General features: G+C 37.8%; 2 protein-coding genes across 8 annotated transcripts in view; both read left to right on the forward strand.

Annotated features, from left to right (window-relative positions):
* The window catches only part of PRKAA1 (protein kinase AMP-activated catalytic subunit alpha 1), a 36834-nt gene extending 32439 nt beyond the window's left edge, over positions 1-4395 (forward strand). For all 5 annotated transcript variants that reach the window (XM_043599360.1, XM_043599368.1, XM_043599377.1 and 2 more), the window contains one exon: positions 1469-4395. In XM_043599360.1, coding sequence (XP_043455295.1) covers positions 1469-1713 — 245 coding nt within the window. In that variant the 3' untranslated portion in view covers positions 1714-4395. The remainder of the gene's footprint in view (positions 1-1468) is intronic.
* Positions 4396-7557: 3162 nt separating this feature from the next.
* Positions 7558-21805, forward strand: part of TTC33 (tetratricopeptide repeat domain 33) — a 40978-nt gene continuing 26730 nt past the window's right edge. Inside the window, exons 1-3 of one of the 3 annotated variants that reach the window (XM_043599415.1) lie at positions 7558-7797; positions 9548-9613; positions 12531-12752. In XM_043599415.1, the coding sequence (XP_043455350.1) occupies positions 12532-12752 (221 nt within the window). In that variant the 5' untranslated portion in view covers positions 7558-7797; positions 9548-9613; position 12531. Of the gene's footprint in view, positions 7798-9547; positions 9618-12530; positions 12753-21805 lie in introns of all 3 variants that reach the window. The other 2 variants (XM_043599398.1, XM_043599406.1) reach the window with 2 other exon arrangements.

Here is a 21805-nt window from a genome sequence, read left to right on the forward strand (position 1 = left end):
AACGAATTTAACACTATCTATTAAAAAGCCTGACAGAGCACACTTGACTCATAATATCAAGTAAATACTCTATCCTAGCATTTCAAGAGTATAACTGTATATATAAATGTTTTCTCATAAACAGAGCCTTTAATTAAGTACAAGTTTTTAGCAGTTCTTCATTGGCCATATCCATTAAGATCTGTTACCACTTTTGTTTATCTAAGATCCTATGGAATTATTAGATTTACCTATAAATTTTTTGTCTTTTTCATAAACAAAAGAATAGTACCTACTTAGTGTCAGAAAGGCACAGGTTTCAGCGGTAATGTACTGGCCTCAAATTTATAACCTTAGGTTTATTAGCCCCTGGGTTTGCCAGTTGAATGAACATTTACTGTTTTTGTGTACTGTATTTTCAACTCTAGTTTTTCCTTAATTTGTTCATTGGAATCATTTCATGAGATCTTATATACAAAGAGAAAGTGGGAGAGTGAAAAGCAGTGAGATGACAGGCAAAGGAGGTTCTAGATTTACCTCTTTATTACCTATGGCAAGTCACTACACTTTTTGAAGGTTATATTTTCTTTATCAATAGAATGAAGCATTGGATGAGGTGATTTCCAAGATTTCTCCCAAATTTTAAGTGCATTTATTCTATGATTTTAATATAAATTTTTTTTTCAATGTTTATTTATTTTTGGGACAGAGAGAGACAGAGCATGAACGGGGGAGGGTCAGAGAGAGAGGGAGACACAGAATCGGAAACAGGCTCCAGGCTCTGAGCCATCAGCCCAGAGCCTGACGCAGGGCTCGAACTCACGGACCGCGAGATCGTGACCTGGCTGAAGTCGGATGCTTAACCGACTGCGCCACCCAGGCGCCCCTGCTATGATTTTAATATAGAGAAATGAATTTTTATTGTTAGGGAAGGATGTTTATTGAGCCCCATGTTATTAGTTTATTGGGCTATTAATTTTGGAGTGTAAGTCTGATGAGTAGCTACATACTGATGAGTAGCTATGTGCTATACCCAATGTTGATTAGGCATGAGGAGAATATGTACTGTATGTAAAGAAGACAAATGGTTTAACACAGATTCATCACTTCTATTTTAGAAAGTTTTCAAAATAAACTTGCTCTTGATAGGTGGTCAGTGGTCTCACTCAAAGAAGCAAATTAAATACTATTCAACTTTTGTTGGGGGCTGGAAGCGCACCTGGGTGGATCAGTCGGTTAAGCATCCAACTCTTGATTTCTGCTCAGGTCATGATCTCACGGTTTGTGAGATTGAGCCCTGTGTTGGGCTGTGTCTGCACTGGCAGCATGGGGCCTGCTTGGGATTCTCTCTCCCTCTCTCTCTGCCCTTCCTCCCCTCCCTCATGCTTGCACGCGCTCTCTCTCTCTCTCTCAAAATAAACAAAACTTAAAAGAATAAAAATTATGGGGTGTAATGGATTATAATAAATTGAATTTTTTTTTTACCCAGATGAAATTACTGAAGCCAAATCAGGGACTGCTACTCCACAGAGATCAGGATCAGTTAGCAACTATCGATCTTGCCAAAGGAATGATTCAGATGCTGATGCTCAAGGAAAATCCTCAGAAGCTTCACTTACCTCATCTGTGACCTCACTTGACTCTTCTCCTGTTGACTTAACTCCAAGACCTGGAAGTCACACGATAGAATTTTTTGAAATGTGTGCGAATCTAATTAAAATTCTTGCACAGTAAACCTAAAACTTTGCTTATTTCTTTGATAGCAATAAGCATGCATAAAAAATCATAGCCAAATGCTTCCATTTATAATCAAGTTATAATTATAACTGAGGATTGGCCTTTTGGAATGCAATTTGCACAGGAATTGGAACATGATTAATAGTTAAAAGCCTAATGTGCAAAAATGAATTAAGATAATTTTGTTCATTGTTCAGTAGGCATATAGCATAATGTAATTTTCACAATGAATTATAGGTCTCTCAGGCTCACTTGATTTTTGGCTGTTTTATATTTAATGTATACAGGGCTTTGTAGAATATTAATTTACCATAAAGGCCTTCATGTATTATTACAAGTTGATATGTTCTATAATTGCTTCATAAATTTATTCAATAAATATTTGCCTAGAATCCCCAGCGACCTTTATAGGTGATTTGTTTTGGGGGGATCCTGAACTTCTTACATAGCAGGTATTTTCTAGTAGTGACAGGCTGGACAACTCTTCCATATCTCTTCCCTTAATATTCTTTAGTATACGGTAAGCATATCAAAGATTAAATTAGACATAACTAAAATTTTTTCTTTAGCTTGATAAATCCAAAAACACACAGAACTTATATATTCAGATACTCTAGGCACTAAGTTAAATCTTAAAATTTGTCTCACTATATTCTGTACATAAATTTCTCTTTTTGTCACAAGAGCTGAGTTGCATATGCTATAAATAAATCATGTTTTTGTCAATCTCACAAATTCCGCTGCTCATGTCCGTCAGTATTGAATGTATACAAAAATTTCTAGTCATTCAATTATGTATCTTTTAAATTGATTTAGCACACAGAATATTTCCTACCATTTAAATGCTCAGATAAGACCTTTTCTCCCAAATTTTATCGTGACCATTTTTAAAAACAAAAATAGAAAGGCTATAGGGTGATCACATGTGTATCTACCACTTAGATTCAACACTGGTTAACATTTTGCCACATTTGCTTTATATCTATGTATGTATATAGACATAGTGTATATATGTACGTGTATATAGATATATATGTTTTTTTCTCCTTGAACCATTTGGATGTTGCTGACATACTTATCACCCTCAACATTTCAAGCATCTCCTAAAAAAAATAACATTTTCCTAAAAACACATAATACTATTATCAGATTAGTAATTCCCTAAAGTCATCTAATCATGCATATTTAGGTTTCCCCAGTTGTCTTTCAAATTTCTTTTATAGCTGGCTATTTCAAACCAGGATTCAGTGAAAATTTAGACATTGCCAGGTATGACATTATTACTTCAATAAAATAATGGAACGAATCAGTTAGTGCTTCTAAATGGTCACATTTGTTTTAGATTTTAATCATTTTTTAAAAAGCATTATGGGAACTGCCTAAAGATGCTTAATTAATCTTTGTAAGATCTCTATACTTTCTTTTCCTTGATCCTTCCTTTTTCCTAGTAGCATTCCATAATAGTTGTAAATGAAGATTTAAAGGCACTTCAGTTAAAATTGGTGTCCTGTGTATGCTAATAAAAAATAAAAAGTACTATATCACCCATAATTGCCTTATACTATTTTAACTTCAAGGTATTGATTTTCTTTGGTATCAATCATTTTTCCATTGCAGAAGAGCTATCTTATTTCTCATTTAATACTTTTGTATTATAGGACTATTTTTGGCAAATACAGTGAACACCTTTGTAACCAGACAGTAATATACTCAAGTGTCTTGATAGCTTGCACAGTTAACTATAGTTGTAGATTTGGTTCCAGTACCCCTAGAAACATGCAGTGAATTCAAAAGAAAAATCTTGCTTATGTCCAGGACTTATCTATTCAACTTAGAATCTGAAAGCTGTATAAAATAATAGGAGTGCAACTTAAATACTAAGTTCAAAACTGTATAACTTGTATGTGGCCCTGCATTTTTGGGATATTGATTTAATGTAGGGTCTCTAAATGCAGCATTATGTTCCTGATGTTAAGAACAGAAGACTGTATTTTTGAAAAGTTACAGATTTGTACATAGAACTAAGACATTGTCAGAATGTCTCTATAAGCTGTTGTGGGGAGGTGGTGGGGCGGTGGGGGGGGGATTGAAAGGAGGAACCAATTAAATAGGACCTTCTAAAAATTGTTAATTTTGTAAACTTTGCTGCTTGTTAAGTTATTGTGATTCCTTTTAGTTACTGAGTTTTATTTTGAAGATATTTAAATATTGCACTTGTACAAATAGTATGATAAACGCACAGATTATTGCAGCAGATTCTTTTTTAAGCTGGGATATTTGAAATGACAACTTTTGGTTGAATGTGTCGAGGTTGCATCAGAATTTTCAAAAATTTATTGTAGTTTGCAAATTCTTACTAACTGAAGATGTAAGGGAGTCAATGCAAATGATTTTTAATCTTTTTTTATTATCTTTTCAGCAATTTATATTTTTTGTGATTTATGCAACCATATTTTTACTTTGTCTTGACAACTGAAAGATGTATAAGGTTTTTGCCAGAAATGTACTGTATACATAGTTTTAAATATAACAGATTTTACTGATATGTAAAAATTTTGCCATTAAAATAAATGATTTCTCACTAAGAGGAAATTTTCTACCAGGTTGGGGGATATGGGAGCTTAATATATCTAATTTAAAATAATTTCACTGAAATAAATTCCATTGCTTTTACTTTGATTATATTTTCTCTTGAGATGCTTTTGTAGTTTTTCAGAGTTTTAAATGATTTTATATAAAAAGTCCTGTGCTTTCACCTTCCCCATCCCCCCTCCAATCCCTGCTTTTTGACCTTGTAGTTTTACCATTCACACTGAATGAATGCTTGGTGGACTGTGGCTAGATGTAGGACTCCATGCATCTATGCTTGGACTGGCATCCTTGGAATGAAAAACAAATGGTGTGCTGTTTAAATCTTTTCCTCTTAATTCTTGTCCATCTCCTCCATACACAGCAGAAGTCTTATTTTCATTGTGAATTCTCCTGACAAGATGAATGAAATTCCACATACAACATAACTATAAATTGGTAATGGGGTAGAAATCAATCTTTGTGGTACAGTATTTCTGAGATGTGTTTGCATATGTTTCAACCGGGGTATATTTAGGTATATAATTTAAAATACTTTGATTTAGAAAGTGGATGATAAAAACATAATTTTTCCTGTTACAGTGTGCTTAAATTTTTAACTTCCGGAAAAATTAAATAAAAAGCACTTACTCCTAGCTGACCATGTGTGCACCTTTTTGACAGTGTGCCTAAATATAAAACATAGTGCTTAAACAAATGTTAACACTCAGACGTGTGATTTTTGTGTCAACTAAATTACTGAGTTTTGATTTCATGTAAAAGTTAACCACCTGAACAAAATATTAAGATATATACAATAAAAGCCAAAGTGGTTACCAGTTTTCCTTGGTTGCTAACATTAGATTTGGTTAGAATTCCACTACTGTTAGAATTGAACTGTAATGAAATCTTATATCCCGTATGGCACTGTTAGGCCTTGTGCCAGATTGTTGGCATTCCAAATCGTTAAAATAGTTTGATAATTGTAACAAAAGAAAACAGTACTAAAGAATGCTATGAATAGCACATAAGATTGTTCTTTAGGGAACTTATAAATTGCTCTAGATATTTATTTACCCTGACTGTATAAAACTGTACAATAAATGCTCTTGTTTGAAAAATCAATATTTATTGAAATGTTCTATTGTAGGCAAATAGACTGTTCTACTTATTGTGAATGCCAATAAATGCTAAGTATGATAAATTTAGAGGATTTCTAGCAACTTGGAAGATCATATTGTCAATAAATAGCCTGAGAAATGTATTAAATAAATTAATAAGTACATCAAGTTCATAGGACAAAGTAAGTAGGGAAGTGGTGGGTCAAGTGTGAAAACTCAGTGTTGGAGGTAGCCTTTATCAGAGTAAAGTTATTTGGGAGATTTAGGAAAGACCCCTAGAAAGGAGTACAGCTTTAAGCACCGCTTAATTAGTCACTCTACAAATTATATCCCCTCATATAGCTACTATGAACCAAGCACTAAGAATGTGACTATAAAGGCATAAATCCTGCTGAATGTCTTGTCCGAGAGACACGTGTTATAAAGGCTTAAAGAAGTATTACAGAAAAGTGTGCAAATCATAAATATTTGACTTGATGAATTGTCACTGATTTAGGTTTGCAGTGAACAGTCATGTAAACCTCTACCCTTCTTAAGAAACATTCTACTACCTTTGTATCTTTTATAATTAATGTCAGTAGTTGTATACTCCAAATGATAATACTTCTATGATATGACAGTATAATTGGCAACACTGTCCATTGTTTTCCTGAAGTAACAGGCTCCTTTTGTTCATTTTCATAAGGCCTGTCACATACCCAATCCTGAATAACCAGCTGGACTGCTGGCTGTTTTCTAAATAAGAGTTGCATTCCACACGACAAAAGTGTATACCTCAGTTTATAATGCGATCTCACAATTGCTTTCACTGGTGACATCATACTTCAATACACGGCAAAAGTACTTAATGAGTACTTCCCGTTTTGTGATACAGATTAAAAACTACTCCAGGGTCATTTTAATGATTTTTACCGCTTCCTAAAGGACATTCTTGAGTGGTTTTGTTTTGTGTTTTTGGTAGTATGAGTGTGGTGGTGAAACTGCAAGGACAACTAGCACAGTTTGGTATCATTGGCTTGATACCAGCTGAGCTGTCAGCAGTTTTACCCATCACTGCTTTTCCATTATCAGTGCAAAGTTAACATGGTGAAAAAGGCCAGCGAGGTCTTCCTATGAGCATAAAAATAGTTTGAAGAAGCCTTGGCAACCCTCAGGGGTCTGAGGATCACCTTGGAGAATCGTTGTTGTCCAAGAGCAGTTCTCAATGCGGCAGGGGCGGGTGAACAATTTTTCTTCCAGGAACATTGGGCAATGACTGGAGACGTTTTTGATTGGTCACAACTGGAGGTAAAATGGTGGTGGTAGTGGATGCTAACGGCATCGAGTGGGTAGATTCCAGAGATGCTGCTAAACACCCTTCGGGGCACAGGAGACTCCATTTCTCCAACAAAGATTATGCAGTTTGACAAACAACGCTGAGGTTGAAAAGGCATGGTCTACAAAATTGGTCTTCCCTTGCACAAGATAGCCACGTCGATAAATTAACCATCTTTTCAATTTCCTAAACAGTCTCCTGGGTTACGTTTCCCCACTTAATTACTTTCAAGACATAAACTACACCTACGTTTAGGTTTTAATTCTTCTGGTCCCAATTTACTTATGTTTTCCGACGTGAAGCGTACAGTTGAACCAAGGGCCTCCTTGATCTGCTTCATCTGTTCCCCTGAACCCTTTTTCAATGGAGTTTTCCCTTAGTCCTTTGCGTCTAGGCTGGCCTCTCAGCTGGACTGTAAACTCCTTTAAGGCAGGATCCCATTTTAATGCTATGAATTCCCGTCCAAGTCCTTCTCCCCTACCCCCGTTTGTTTTACCTCGCGACTGAACGAGTCCCGCAGTCTCACGGGGCCTGATTTTGACTGCGCGCACCTCAACCTGCGCAGCCGCAGTTTCCCGCGCTCCGGCACTGCCGTCGTCCGCGCGCCTGACGCCCCCGACTGCTGCTAGAGGGCGCTCCGGGTCCGGGTGGCCCGGACTACAGATCCCAGAGGATAATGGGGGTGGAGGCTACCGCAGCGACTTCTGGGATTTGTGGTCCCGGGAAAGGGACTGGCCGACCTTAAGGGCTTTGAGAGTCGCCTCTTCCCTACCCGCTTCCCTGAGCGGTTCCGACGCCTCGGGTCGGCCAGGCCAGTTTCTTGAGAGACCTGGCATCAAAGGCAGGCAGGTAGGAGGTCGGGCATGTTAGTTTCCGCTTCCGGTCGGCAAAGGGCAAGCACAATGTAAACACGGGACCAGGGGAGTGGTCATTAGGTAACTGAGGGTACGCTGACCGTGGTGGAAGCCCAGGAAGAGGAGGAAAACGAGGCTGGTGGGTCTTGTGGTTAGGGGAGAAAGGACCTTCAGAAGTCGGAGTTGAGACGCGACGGAGGTGCGGCAGGGCCGGGACGCTAAGGTTGGTCTTTAGGGACGAGCATTTCTAGGGGTCGGGCCCTCCCTTACACCAAGGCAGGAGCGGCTTCCGCGTTTCCACGGCGGCGGGTGCGGCTTTGACCTTCCCTTAACGGTGGGAGGAGCGGAACCGAGCTTGCTTCCCACCTCTGGTTGAGCGTGTCTGCAGCTGCTGGCGGCCTGGTGGACTCGCGGGGGACGTCCAGGGCAGCCTTTATGAGCTTCGCATATCTTTATTGTTTTGGAAACGAGAGGAACTTAGTAATACAAGTTTCTCTCGCGCGGTGACATTTTCGGGTAAATTGCTTCTTGAATCTCTCGCCTCTGAATACATCCCGATACCCGAAGGATCCTGCTTTGATTTCCTAATGGTGTTCATCTAGTGGTTTCTCGCCTTAGGTGCTGCCTCCTCCTATGCAGTGAAGACAGGCATTCTCGGTTTGTGGTTGGATAAACTGTCCAGCCGACAACAGTAACTGAATGCCTACTGTAGAGATCATTGAACCAGCAAAAGAATTTAGAACACAACATTGTTGTTTAGAGTTTCATGGCATTCATTAACTATGATTCTATGTGAAATGAATTTATGTTTCATGAGTTTAACGTGAAACCTCTGTGATTATGGTTTACCCATATGGTTTCTTATCCGGGTGAAAAAACGTGAAGGCTAAGATGTTGGCGCCTTGTGCATCTAACTATAGATTCAGGAAAACCTTATTTATAAGAAGCTTTAATTTCATGTTCAGATATCCTTAGAGGAACAGCAAACTAGTACTAATTAAGATACCTTAATACCTGAGTATTAAGTTTTTCAGGATAGAAACTGTTTTGCATGTGTCCTAGGACTAACCCGACTTTTATTTTTGAAAACCTGTCAGCCTCCCCTCCAGGAAGCCTCAAGAGTCTCCACTGAAGTCATAGTATCCTTTTTTGTTTACTCTCCAATAGCACTTATCCTGGAGTGGATTGACTATACCCTTGTCTCCAGACAGTTGAAGAAAATACAAAACTGTGCTAATGGCCCTTGGTAACAGATTCAGTGGATTTTAACCTCAGTGGCCCTTGATACTGTTTGGTATCTTTATTCATCCCTTATTGTTGATTTTCCTATCTTCCCATTCTCTCTAGTGACTCAGAACTTTTCTTCTCAAGTACTCAGATCTGTTTCTTTTCCCTTTACTTGGAGCCAATGACTAGCCATCTATTTCTCTGGGAAATTTGAAGCTTGGGGTATGAAATCCTTCATTGTCTTTTCCCTCTACCCCTGAACTTGTCTGTACTTTTCACTCAGTATGAACTCTTGTCCGAGAGGAATGTATTTTTTTCACTCTCTTCAAGGCTAAACTTGTCAGTTACTAGCAGTCATCAGGCCTTTTATACCCTGTAACCTCATTCTCTCCTGATCTCCACAGCCTCTGGTCTCTAGAAGAGCTTAAAGCATTTGTGGAGGAAAATGGCAGACACACCTGAGGCAGTGCTGTGCATGGCTTTTCACACATGCTTGAGAACCACCATCTGGGGACTTAGCCTATACCTGTCTTTGACATTTAGAACAATGGTTCAGGTTGGAGATAGGGGATGGTAATGGGAGTCTGATTACCCATTAATTTTTAAAAAAATATATTTGGGTCTCTCTGTTCCTTTTTCCTTTCCTCGCCACCTTAAACCCTGCTTCCAATAATATATAGACCTGACTGATGATTTCTAATGTAATTTGACGTTAATGAATACACCAGACTTTCCTCTGTTAACAGCGTTCCCACAGTACCTGGTTCCTCACATTGCTGCTTTAGGAACAGAGTTCATTTGGAAACTTGAAGGCAGGTAATGTAGTCATCCTCATTCTTGTCACTTTTAGGGACAGTCATAAATACAAGAGTTCTTCTTGATATCCTGATGTCTTATGAGACCTTCCTAATGATTTATTTTCTGACATTGTTTTCATTTTGTGCCTCTGGCCTTCTTTTCCATAGTAACCACACTTCATTTTCAGCCATTTCTTGGTTCTTCCCCTAAGTTACTTATAGTCATCTTCAAACATAGGAAACTCATTCTTCTCTATTATAACGGGTCTGGGTAGAGAGTCTGGCATTATCCTGATTTCCTAGTATAGCTTATAATACATTACTACTCTGGGTTGTTTTTTGTTTTTTGTTTTTTAAATAATCCCTGCTCCAGGGGAGAATATGTGGTTCACCCATATCTGCTTGTGCATTTCTTGATCGCAATAATTTATTGAGACTTCCTTGTATTCATTAGAAACTTAGGCACATGACCTATAATCTTCTCATCCCTACAAGTTCTGCCATTATCTTAGGCCTTTCCATGTGAATAACCTCATAGTCACCTTTACTTTTTTGTCCCCTCCCTTCTATTGATTACTTATATTTCATTTCAGCCATGTGCCTCAGTGATGAAGACCTTGACACCTGGTAGAACTTATTCATTATTTCGTTTCTCTTCTTCCTTTACTCCTCGAATGCCCATTATTTGATAATTTTATAAAAACATCTGCTTCATTGCTTTTCTTTATCCCCCTGGTTGATTACTCAGTTGATCATAATCTCTTTGGAGTTATGGAGTCCCTTGAGAATGGAATGAAAGTTTAGACACTCTTCTCCAGAAAACACACAGACATAACAGAAATTTATATGCCTTTCCAGGAGTTTCTCAGTATCTTTAAGCTCATCCATATAATTAGTAAGAGTTCTTGGATCTCATCATAAATTCCTTCTGTAAATAAATACTTGTTGAATGCTTTTATGGTTTTCTTTAATTTTGTTCCATCAATTGTCCTTTCTTATCCTTTACATTTGTGTATCATTGCTGATATACAAAACAGTTTAACATTTGTTATTTAAAAATTTTTTTTAATGTTTTATTTATTTTTGAGAGAGAGAGGGCCAGAGGGCCAGAGGGGAAGAGGCAGAGAGAGAGGGAGACACAATCTGAAGCAGGCTCTAGGTTCTGAGCTATCAGCACAGGGCCCAGAGTGGGGCTCGAACCCACGAACTGAGATCATGACCTGAGCTAAAGTCAGGTGCTCAACTGACTGAGCCATCCAGGTGCCCCTAACATTTGTTATTTTTTTAGATTTACCCAATAGTTCTGTGAATTAAGTTATATACCAAGTTTGACTCTTAAAACTTTTTACTGTGAAAAATTTCAAACGTGTATGAGAGAGGAAAGTGCAAGGAATCCTATGTGCATATCACCTAACTGTATCTATTACCAACTCAGAGCAATGTTTTCATCTGTATTTCTCCTGTGTTGTACCCTGCCCCCTCTGGTGATCACTTTGAAACAATTTCTAGATATCATAGGATTCCATGTGAAATATTTTAGTATACATTCCTAAAAGATAATAGTACTGTAATTATGTTTATAGCAAGAATGCTTATCTTTTTGTTATAAACATAATTACAGTACTATTATCAGACCTTAAAAAATAGCAGTAATTTTTTAATACCATCAAGTATCAAATCAGTGTTCCGATTTTCCCTATTATTTCCTAAATGTTTCCTCCCAATTGGCTTGCTTGAATCCAGAGCTAAACAAAACCCATGCATTATATTTGGTTATTAAATCTTTGAAGTCTCTTTTTACCTCCATCTTTCTCTGTCTCTCTCTCTCTCTGTCTCTCTGTCTCTCTGTCTCTCTGTCTCTCTGTCTCTCTCTCTCTCTCTCTGCTTTCCTGGAAGTTTATTTCCTGAAGAAACCAGTTTTATTTTTTAGTTTTTGTTATTTGCTGTCTGCATCTCTGGCATGTTATTTAACACACTCATCTGCATTCCGTATTTTCTATAAACTGGTAGAATTTGTTAGACTTGATCTGATTCAGGATTAATTTTTGGCAAGGATACTTCATGGGTAGTATGCCACTTCCAACAGGAGATACTTACTGACCAGTTGTGTTCCTTTGTGATGTTAGCACCCTTTGTTGATTATTGCCTTGATCCATTATTTAATTAAGAGTTTAAAAAGTGGTGACAGTTAAGCATCTGACTCTTTTTTTTCTTTTAATGTTTTATTTTTCTTTTTGAGAGAGAGCGAGTGTGAGCAGGAGAGGGGCAGAGAGAGAGGGCGATAGAGGATCCAGAGTGGGCTCTGAACTAATAGCAGAGAGCCCAATGACGGGTTCGAACTCATGAATGGTGAAATCCTGACCTGAGCCCAAGTTGGACGCATAGCTGACTGAGCCACCCAGGCTCCCCAAGTGTTTGACTTTTGATTTCAGCTCAGGTCAGGATCTCACAGTCAGTTGTGAGATCAAGGTATGAGATCGAATCCTGCCTGCTTGGAATTCTCTTTCTCCCTTTCCCCGTCCCCTGCATGTGTGCTCTCTCAAAACAAAACAAACCATGGGGCGCCTGGGTGGCGCAGTCGGTTAAGCGTCCAACTTCAGCCAGGTCACGATCTCGCAGTCCGTGAGTTCAAGCCCCGCGTCAGGCTCTGGGCTGATGGCTCAGAGCCTGGAGCCTGTTTCCGATTCTGTGTCTCCCTCTCTCCCTGCCCCTCCCTTGTTCATGCTCTGTCTCTCTCTGTCCCAAAAATAAATAAACGTTGAAAAAAAAAATTAAAAAAAAACAAAAAACAAAAAACAAAAACAAACCAAAACAACAACAAAAAAACTGGTGACAGTCTGATTCTCTTATCTGTCTTCACCTATCATTTGTAATACTTCTCTAAAGGCCAAATTTGAATTTTAAAGTTGTTTGTTTGTTTGTAATTTTCCAGAATGGCTTCCTTTGGATGGAAGAGAAGAATTGGGGAGAAGGTCTCAAAGGTCACTTCACAGCAATTTGAAGCTGAAGCTGCTGATGAGAAGGATGTAGTTGAGAATGAAGAAGGGAACTGGCTTCATGCGGTTAAACGCAGGAAAGAAAGTCTCCTCGAGGGCTGTGTTGAGAAAAGTAAGCAGCTGAAGGATGAAGGAGCCAGTTTGGTTGAAAATAAAAGGTATGTTTTTGGAGTTTTCTTACGGAGAACAGTTTACATTTCTGACTGCCAGTAATGAGATGAAGAGTTATGAATTCTATAAATTTATGTTTTAAAAATCTGATCTAGGTGCTAAATTCATCAAATAAATAAGTTTTAAAGACGTATTTCAGCATTCCCATGGAATCTGAAAGTTTGTAGAAGAGTCTTCAAGATACTTGTAATGTCTGCTTTTGCCATCATTTTTGTTCTGTCTAAATAAGGGTATATGCTAAATGAAATGTAATGCAAATTATTGCTTGATAGGAGATAGTTTAATTTCTGGAATCTTTCTCTTTGTGTTATTATATACCAGATATATTAGATGTTTCTTGAAGGGTTTTGAGGACATGTACTTTTTTGTTTTTTTAAATAGATGTTCAGTTATCCTTTGCCATTGGCTTTTATATACTTCAGTAAATATGGTTGGTGCACAGGAATTTGACAGTAGTTTCATTTATCCTCAGCCCTATCCTCAGCTAAGCTCTTACACTCTTCTGTTTACCCTTTACCCTTTTCTTTTTTCCTTTTTTCCCTTTCCTCTTTTTCCCTTTTTTCCCTTTCCTCTTTTTCCTATTCTCTTATTCCTTTTCCCCTGCCTCTGCTTAGGTCTTTCAGTGGGACCAAAAATCATTCTTTCACAAATCAGTGGGGAGAGGACCCATTGGTTAGTAGATTGTGTAGAAAACGCTAGAAGTTTATATATGGGAAAACACAATTCTATTTGTAGGAAAATAAAATACATAAGAAAACAAAATATATATAAAAAATGTATCTAATACCACATACAAAGATGGACTCCAGAGAGATAGAAAATCTCAATGTGAAATGTAAAACTTACACAGTTAACGAAAGAAAATATAGAAGGGTAGCTTTATAACCTAGAGGCAGGAAAGGACTTTTTTTTTTTTTTTAAGTTTATTTATTTAGTTAGTTAGTTAGAATTTTATTTATTTATTAGTTTATTTATTTATTTATTAGTGTTTTTTTAAGTTTATTTATTTAGTTAGTTAGTTAGAATTTATTTATTTATTTATTTAGTTAGTTATTTAGTTAGTTAGTTAGAATGAGAGAGAGCATGTGTGCATGCACAGGCAGGGGAGGGACAGAGAGGAGAGACAGAATCCCAAGCAGGTTCCTCGCCATCAGCACAGAACCTGATGCAGGACTTGAACTCACAAACTGTGAGATCATGACTTGAATTGAGATCAAGAGTTGGACGCTTAACCAACTGTGCCACCCAGGTGCCCCACAACATTTTTATTTTTTGAAATTTCAGTTCTGTATTAGAGTCGAAAGAAGCTCAACCCCCCCCCTGTATTTCCTCTTATCTAGACTCAAAATTTCCAATAATTGCTTTAGTTATCTTTCTGTACGTAAATATGCACACACTGACATACATAGTTGTATATTTCCAGTTTTTTTGGTGATCTATTTGAAAATAAGTTGTAAACATAATGACACCTCTCTCCTAATTTAGCATGCTTCTTATAAGAATAAAGATATGCTTGGGGCTCCTGGCTGGCTCCCTTGGTGGAGCATGTTGCTCTTTATCTTGATCTTGGTCATGAGTTCAAGCCCCACATTGGGAATGGAGACTACTTCAAGAAAGAATAAGGAAATTCTTTTATTAAACACAATAACTGTTAACTCTATGAATGTTAACATTCCTATAAACTAATATGCAGCCCATATTTAGTTTTTTCTAATTTTCACTGAAACGTCTTTTACAATATTTTTTAAAAACCAGGATCCAATCAGAGTTCATACGTTTCATTTGGTGATTATATCTCTTTAGTGTTTATGTAGGTCCTCTACTGTATCCCCCATGATAATGACTTTTTGAAGTCTAGACCAATTTTCTATTTGATTATTCCTTTATGGATGTCATTTAACTTGTTTCTCTTTCTCACATGTTTCTTGTAAACTGAGGTGTGGAGGTTTGATTTAGATTCTGAGTAACCTTTTTGGCAAGAATACTTAAGAGTTATGTTTGTGCTTTCTATTGCATCATATTGGGAGATAAATAATAGCAGGTTGTTAGCAATGCGGCTGTTTGAAAGACATCATGCCTGTGTCAGTCAGTTTGCTGTGTTTAATATCTGCTGAAAGTCGTATTTTTATAAAATTTTGAAACATTTATCCTTAGTGAAGGAAATACATCGTATTAAGAGAATTAATCAGCATGAGGACTGTTGTTTTATTTGCACTATGGATATGATTTTGAGAAGATGTATGGTCAGCAGTAGTATCTGAATAGGTCTTTGTTTAGGACGGCATATTCTTCAGATCATCCAGAGATCTAAAGTCAGGTCTGTGTGCCTTTGGTATCTTCCATGTGATAAAGAAGAATTTGAGAAATTAAAAGAAGTAGTACTGAGCAAAAAGCAAATTTCTTTTCTTTGCTCTTTTTTTCTTCTTTCTTAATTAAATTTTGTCAGGGTGGTTATAAGATTCCTTGTTAATCATTTTTTTAAAAATATTTTTTGGGGGGCGCCTGTGTGGCGCAGTCGGTTAGGCGTCCGACTTCAGCCAGGTCACGATCTCGCGGTCCGTGAGCTCGAGCCCCGCGTCGGGCTCTGGGCTGATGGCTCAGAGCCTGGAGCCTGTTTCCGATTCTGTGTCTCCCTCTCTCTCTGCCCCTCCCCCGTTCATGCTCTGTCTCTCTCTGTCCCCAAAATAAATAAAAACGTTGAAAAAAAAATATTTTTTAACATCTATTCATTTTTGAGAGTGAGAGAGACAGAACATGAGCAGGGGAGGGGCAGAGAGAGAGGGAGACACAGAATCTGAAGTAGGTTCCAGGCTCCTAGCTGCCAGCACAGAGTCCGCTGTGGGGCTCGAACTCACGTACTGCGAGATCGTGACCTGAGCCGAAGTCGGATGCTTAACCGACTGAGCCACCCAGGCACCCCCTTGTTAATCATTTTTGTCATGAATGAGTCAGAGTTGAGGAAGCAGCATTTTAGTGTCTAGGTCTGTTTTTATTTTAGATTCTTGGAGTAGTCTTTTATTACTATATTTTAATATAAGATATCAAAAGGTGCCTAAACTATAGTATGTTAGCACCTCAAATTGGAAATGAGATAGAAAATAAATAACAGTCAAGGACAATTAACAGCTTAACAGTCTAGTGTTACTTTGTGAATTCTCATTTGTGGTATTTTAGCCATAAAAACTTTTTCTTTTGTAGAACTTTGCAAGATTGACCATTCTGTCTTAGTCAGAAGAAACCAACTATAAATTTTCCACATTTATGAAATCATTTGCAGAACATCCATAAAACATCTTTAGAAATTCCTGTAAATGCCTGTTAAAAGTTCATTAACTTTGTTTTTGCCTTTTTCTCTAGACCACACTAGTGCAGAAGGGAAAAGCTATTCAGTTATTGCCATGGGAGTCCCTGTGAATTTCCTGTGGTAGAGGAGAGCTATCCACTGTGTAGATAAACAAAATAACTCTTGTTTTCTGCCTGCATGTCAAAACATTGAGTCATTTCACCAAAATCAGCTGGGTTGGATGCTTTATTTTGAATGGAGAACACGGTGAGATGATTAAGTTTTTTGCTGGTTAGCATTTGTTTTGGAGTATACATACACAGCTTAGGAGAGAACTAAACAGAATAAAAAGAATCTAGTGGAATTGAATGGTTTGGCTACTCTATGCCAAAACTAAATAAAAATAATACTTTAAAAATATCTGAGATAAAAAGCATACATAAGATAATGTTAAACTTCATTTAAGTAATATGAGGAATAAAAAAAAATAAGGAGGGACAGTGAAGCTAAATTAAACAACAATAACCACAACCCCCCCAGTCCCTGTCTTTGAATCAACTTAATCTTTAAGCATTCTCATTTTTACTACATTTTAGTCACACCAGCCTTCCTTGGGTTTTTGAACACAGTTCTGATACAGCTTTGTCTCCTGACACCTCTGTCTGAAAAGCTCTTGTCTTCTGTTTTCTGACGTCTGTCTTCTTGTCCTTCTGATCTCTGCGCACATGTTTTCATCTCTGTGAGCCCCTCTCTGGGCATCCAGTTGGAAGTAGTACCCCAGGTCCCCTTGGTCTTTAATTACACGAACCTTTTTTGTTAGCATTTCTCCCTTTTTGAAGTTACCTTATACACTTAGTTAGCTATTTGCTCATATGTTATCTGTTTCTCTTCTGTAGGAATGTGAGTTCCAGGACAGTAGGGGCTTTGTGTGACTTTTCTATAATATCTTCAGCACTTAGAACAATTTGTGGCACCTACCAGACCCCCAGTCAATATATGTTAAATATTTATAAAACTACATTTTATTTGCTATATTGTGGCCAAATAGGTGTTTTGTGGGTTAACTACCATTTGTTTAATTGTATCTATAGGAATATACATTTGTAAAAAAATATTTATTTATTTTGAGAGAGGGAGCATGTGCATGAGCAGGGAGAGGGGCAGAGAGAGGAGGGAGAGAGAATCCAATCCCTGTCAGCGTAGAGCCTGATGTGGGGCTCAATTTCACAAACTTTGAGATCATGATCTGAACTGAAATCAAGTTAGATGCTTAAGGACTAAGCCACCCAGGCTATAGGAATGTACATTTTTAAACTCCAAATTAGAACACAGTATTTTATTTTTTATTTCATATCCCAGCCCCAAAGGGCCTTTGGGATTAGAAGTTTCCTACCCTCCTCTTGCATGAGAATATGGTACTTGAGGATCATTGCTCTTTTCTGAGTCTCATTTCTTTCCTCATAACCCACACTTCTCCCTATTATATCATCCTCTAGGAAACCAGATGGATCCTAGTGTCTGGAGCTGGAGATGGGGTTTTAGAGAGGCTGAGGCAGCTAGAAGTTGTGGAGCAGAGTACCAGAGGAGAGGGGGCTCCTCAGAGGAAGTGCTCTAGAAATCTGTACGAGGTCCCCTGTATTTGTTGAACGTTAAGCCATTCAGCTATGGGGGAAATTCCACAAGTCCAGCAAACTGACCGGGGAGTTGTAAGCTGAATCATTCCAGAGTTCATACAGAGCAGAGAGACATTCAAGCTTCATCCACAGAGTGGAGAGTCTTTGGTGGTCACCGGTGACATTCACTAAAGTCCCCAAAGGAGATACGCCATACTAGAACAACTATACTAGAACGCCATACTAGAACAACTATACTATCCCTGGAGGGAGGGGTATGATAGACCTTCCCTAGCAGAGCTCAAAAACAGGTTTTGAAAGGTTTCAACTCCTATAGAAGTTATTTAAATGCCTGCCAGAGTAGTCAAAAATTTCCAGTCAGCTGCATAACATTTACAAATAGCTAGCATTTGGTGAAAAATTACTAGACATGCTGAGGAGGAGAAAATTGACTTGTAAACAGGAGAAAAACCAACTGACAGAAACAGATTCAGAAATGAGATAGATGATGGAAATAGCAGATGAAGACTTTACAGTGGTAATATAACTGTTCAAATACTTAAAAGGAAACATGAACCTCATCAGGAGTGAAATGAAAGATAAACAAATGGCACATCTAGAGGTGAAAGATACAGTATCCAAAGTAAAAATACACTTAATGGTATTAACAGCTGTGCTAGTTGAGTCCTTTGACAAGCAGATGCCAAGAGCAGATTAAGTATGCAAAGATTTTATTAGTGGAAACCTGTGAATGAAAGAAAATGGGAAGGGAGCTGGGTTATTTGGGAGAGCCATCAGACCACGGTGTCTGACCCGGAGTGAAAGAGAAAAAGAAGGATATTGGAGTGGAAGCATCTTAGGCAAGACCTTGGGTACTCTTCCAAGTCCAGGTCATCCATAAGGGAAGTCCCATGGCCTCCAGCGAATGGGCCCATCTTACTGTCACCTGCTATTCTCAGTCAATGCGGGGAACAGCCCATGGGAAACATCCTTGCTGCAGATGTGGCTGTGGATTTCAAAGTGTAGCAGTGGAGGTGAAGGTCTAGTTAAGGTAATAGGATGACATTTTTAAGGTTCTGAAAGAAAATAAAATTATCGGCTTAGAATTACATATGCCACAAAAAATATCTTTCAAAAATAAAGGCAAATGCGCCTGGGCAGCTCAGTCAGTTAAGCGTCCAGCTCGTGATTTCAGCTCAGGTCATGATCTCACGGTTTGTGAGATTGAGCTCCGCGCAGGGCTCTGCACTGACAGCATGGAGCCTGACAACAGGGATTCTCTCTCCCTCTCTCTTGGCCCCTCCCTTGCACTCTCTCCCTCTCTCTCAAAATAAATAAACTTAAAAAAATTAAAATAAGGCAAAGTAACTTTATCAAACAAAAGCTGAAGTAACTCATTGCCAGTAAGCCTACGCTTCAAAAAATATTAAAAGAAACTCTTCAGGGGGAAGAAAATGGTATGAAATGAAATTTTTATCTAAACAGAACAATAAGGGGGCACCTGGGTGGCTCAGTTGGTTAAGCGTCCAACTTCAGCTCAGGTCATGATCTTGAGGTTTGTGAGTTCAAGCCCTGTGTCAGACTCTGTGTTGACAGCTTGCTCAGAGCTGGAGCCTGCTCCAGATTCTGTCTCCCTTTCTCTCTGCCCCTCTCGTGCTCACATTCTGTCTCTGTCTCTCTCAAAAATAAATAAACATTAAAAAAATTTTTTAAACAGAAGAATAATGGGTGCTAGAAATGATAAATAAACATGGGTAAGTACGAAGACTTTTTAAGTTTTAGAATTCTTTTAAAGGATAATTGATTTTAAAAAACTAGCAACATGTTCCTCAAAAAACTAAAATTAGAACTACCCTACGACCCAGTGATTGCATTACTAGGAGTTTATCTAAGGGATACAGCTGTGCTCTTTCGAAGGGACACATGCACCCCCATGTTTATAGCAGCACTATCAACAATAGCCAAAGTATGGAAAGATCCCAAATGTCCATCAATGGATGAATGGATAAAGAAGATGTGGTATATATATATATATATATATATATATATATATATATATATACACAATGGAGTATTACTCGGCAATCAAAAAAAAGAATGAAATCTTGCCATTTGCAACTACGTGGATGGAACTGGAGGGTATTATGCTAAGCAAAATTAGTCAGAGAAAGACAAATATCATATGACTCCACCCATATGAGGACTTTAAGAGACAAAACAGATGAACATAAGGGAAGAGAAACAAAAAGAATATAAAAACAGGGAGGGGGACAAAACAGAAGAGACTCATAAATATGGAGAACAAACTGAGGGTCACGGGAGGGGTAGTGGGAGGGGGGATGGGCTAAATGGGTAAGGGGCACTAAGGAATCTACTCCTGAAATCAGTGTTGCCCTATATGCTAACTAATTTGGATGTAAATTTACAAAAATAAAATTTAAAAAAATAAATAAACTGGCAACATATTAGAGATTTATTACGTGCAGAAGTAAATACATGACAACAGTAGTAATTGAGCAGGCAGAGGTAAAAGGAATTATATTGCTACTAGGCTCTTATAGTATATGTGAAGTAGTATAGTGTTATTTGAACCTAAACTCTAGAGCAACCACGAAAAATAATAGGAAGAAGGTCATAAGCCAAGGGTGGAGATAAAATGAAACATTGGAAAGTGAAATTTTTAAAAAGTACCATTTACAGTACCATCCCCAAACAAAATTATTAGAAAAAAATTCAACAAAATATGTATAAGAACTGTACATGGTAAACTATGGAACATCGGTAAGAAAAATTCAAGGAACTGAGATAAATATATACATGTATATCTATACATATTTGTATTGTATATGTATATTTATTCCATACACATATACACACATGTATATATTTATACACACATACATGCATCTATTTACACACACACATAGAGATGTACATATTTATACACATATATACACATATATGTATATATTTATACATACACATATACACACACATATATATATATACCCAGTTCATGAATCAGAAGATGACGTTCTGTTAAGATGTTAGTTCTCCCCGGGGCGCCTGGGTGGCTCTGCCGGTTGAGCATCCGACTTCGGCTCAGGTCATGATCTCACGGCTTGTGAGTTCGAGCCCCGTGTTGGGCTCTGTGCTGACAGCTCAGAGCCTGGAGCCTGCTTTGGATTCTGTGTCTCCCTCTCTCTCTGCCCCTAACCCACTCTCATTCTGTCTCTGTCTCTCTCAAAAAGAAATAAGCATTAAAAAAAAAAAAAAAAAGATGTTAGTTCTCCCCAAATTGAGCTGTAAACTCGATGCAGTTCCCATCAAAACCCTAGCAATCTTGATTTTGTAGTAATTGACAAGCTTATGCTAAGATTTATGTGGAAACGTGAAGAATCTAGACTGGCCAAAACAATTTTACATAATAAAAAAGACTTAGAGAACTTACGCTACTTTATTTTGTCACCATGTTTTTTATTTTATTTTTGTTTTTAGAAGATTCACTTTTTTTAAAGCTTATTTATTTTGAGAGAGAGAGAGTGGGGGAGGGGCAGAGAGAGAGAGAATCCCAAGCCGGCTCTGTGCTAATAGCACAGGACTCACTCTCACGAACTGTCATCACCACATTCTTGAATGCTGTACCTGTATAGTTTTAGTGTAAGAATGGACATCTGCAGATCATAAAGAATATAAAATACAGAAATGACTCGCATTTATGCAGTGAATTGATCAAAGTTAAAGCTTCTGGTTATCAAAAGGCATAATTAAGGAAATGGAAAGTCAGGCCACAGACTGCAAGAAAATATTTATAATACATATATCTGACATAAGACGTTTTCCTAGGCTATGTAAGGCACTCTCACAACTCACTGGTAGGACACTATCCAGTTAAAGAGTGGATACAAAATTTGACCTGAAGCTCTACAAAAGAAGATAGATGAATAGCCAGTAAGCACATGAAAAGCTGCTCAGCATGATTAGTCACCAGAAAACTTCACATTCAAATCACAGCATACTAGTACATAACCACTGGAATGGTAAAATTGAAAAGACTGGCAATATCAAGCAAGGATGTGGAGCAACTCAAAGTTTCATATATTGCGTATGAAAATGTGAAATAGTTTCACTACTTTGGAAAACA

The sequence above is a fragment of the Prionailurus bengalensis genome, chromosome A1 (genome assembly GCF_016509475.1).
Source record: "Prionailurus bengalensis isolate Pbe53 chromosome A1, Fcat_Pben_1.1_paternal_pri, whole genome shotgun sequence".
In the NCBI taxonomy this organism is placed as follows: domain Eukaryota; kingdom Metazoa; phylum Chordata; class Mammalia; order Carnivora; family Felidae; genus Prionailurus; species Prionailurus bengalensis.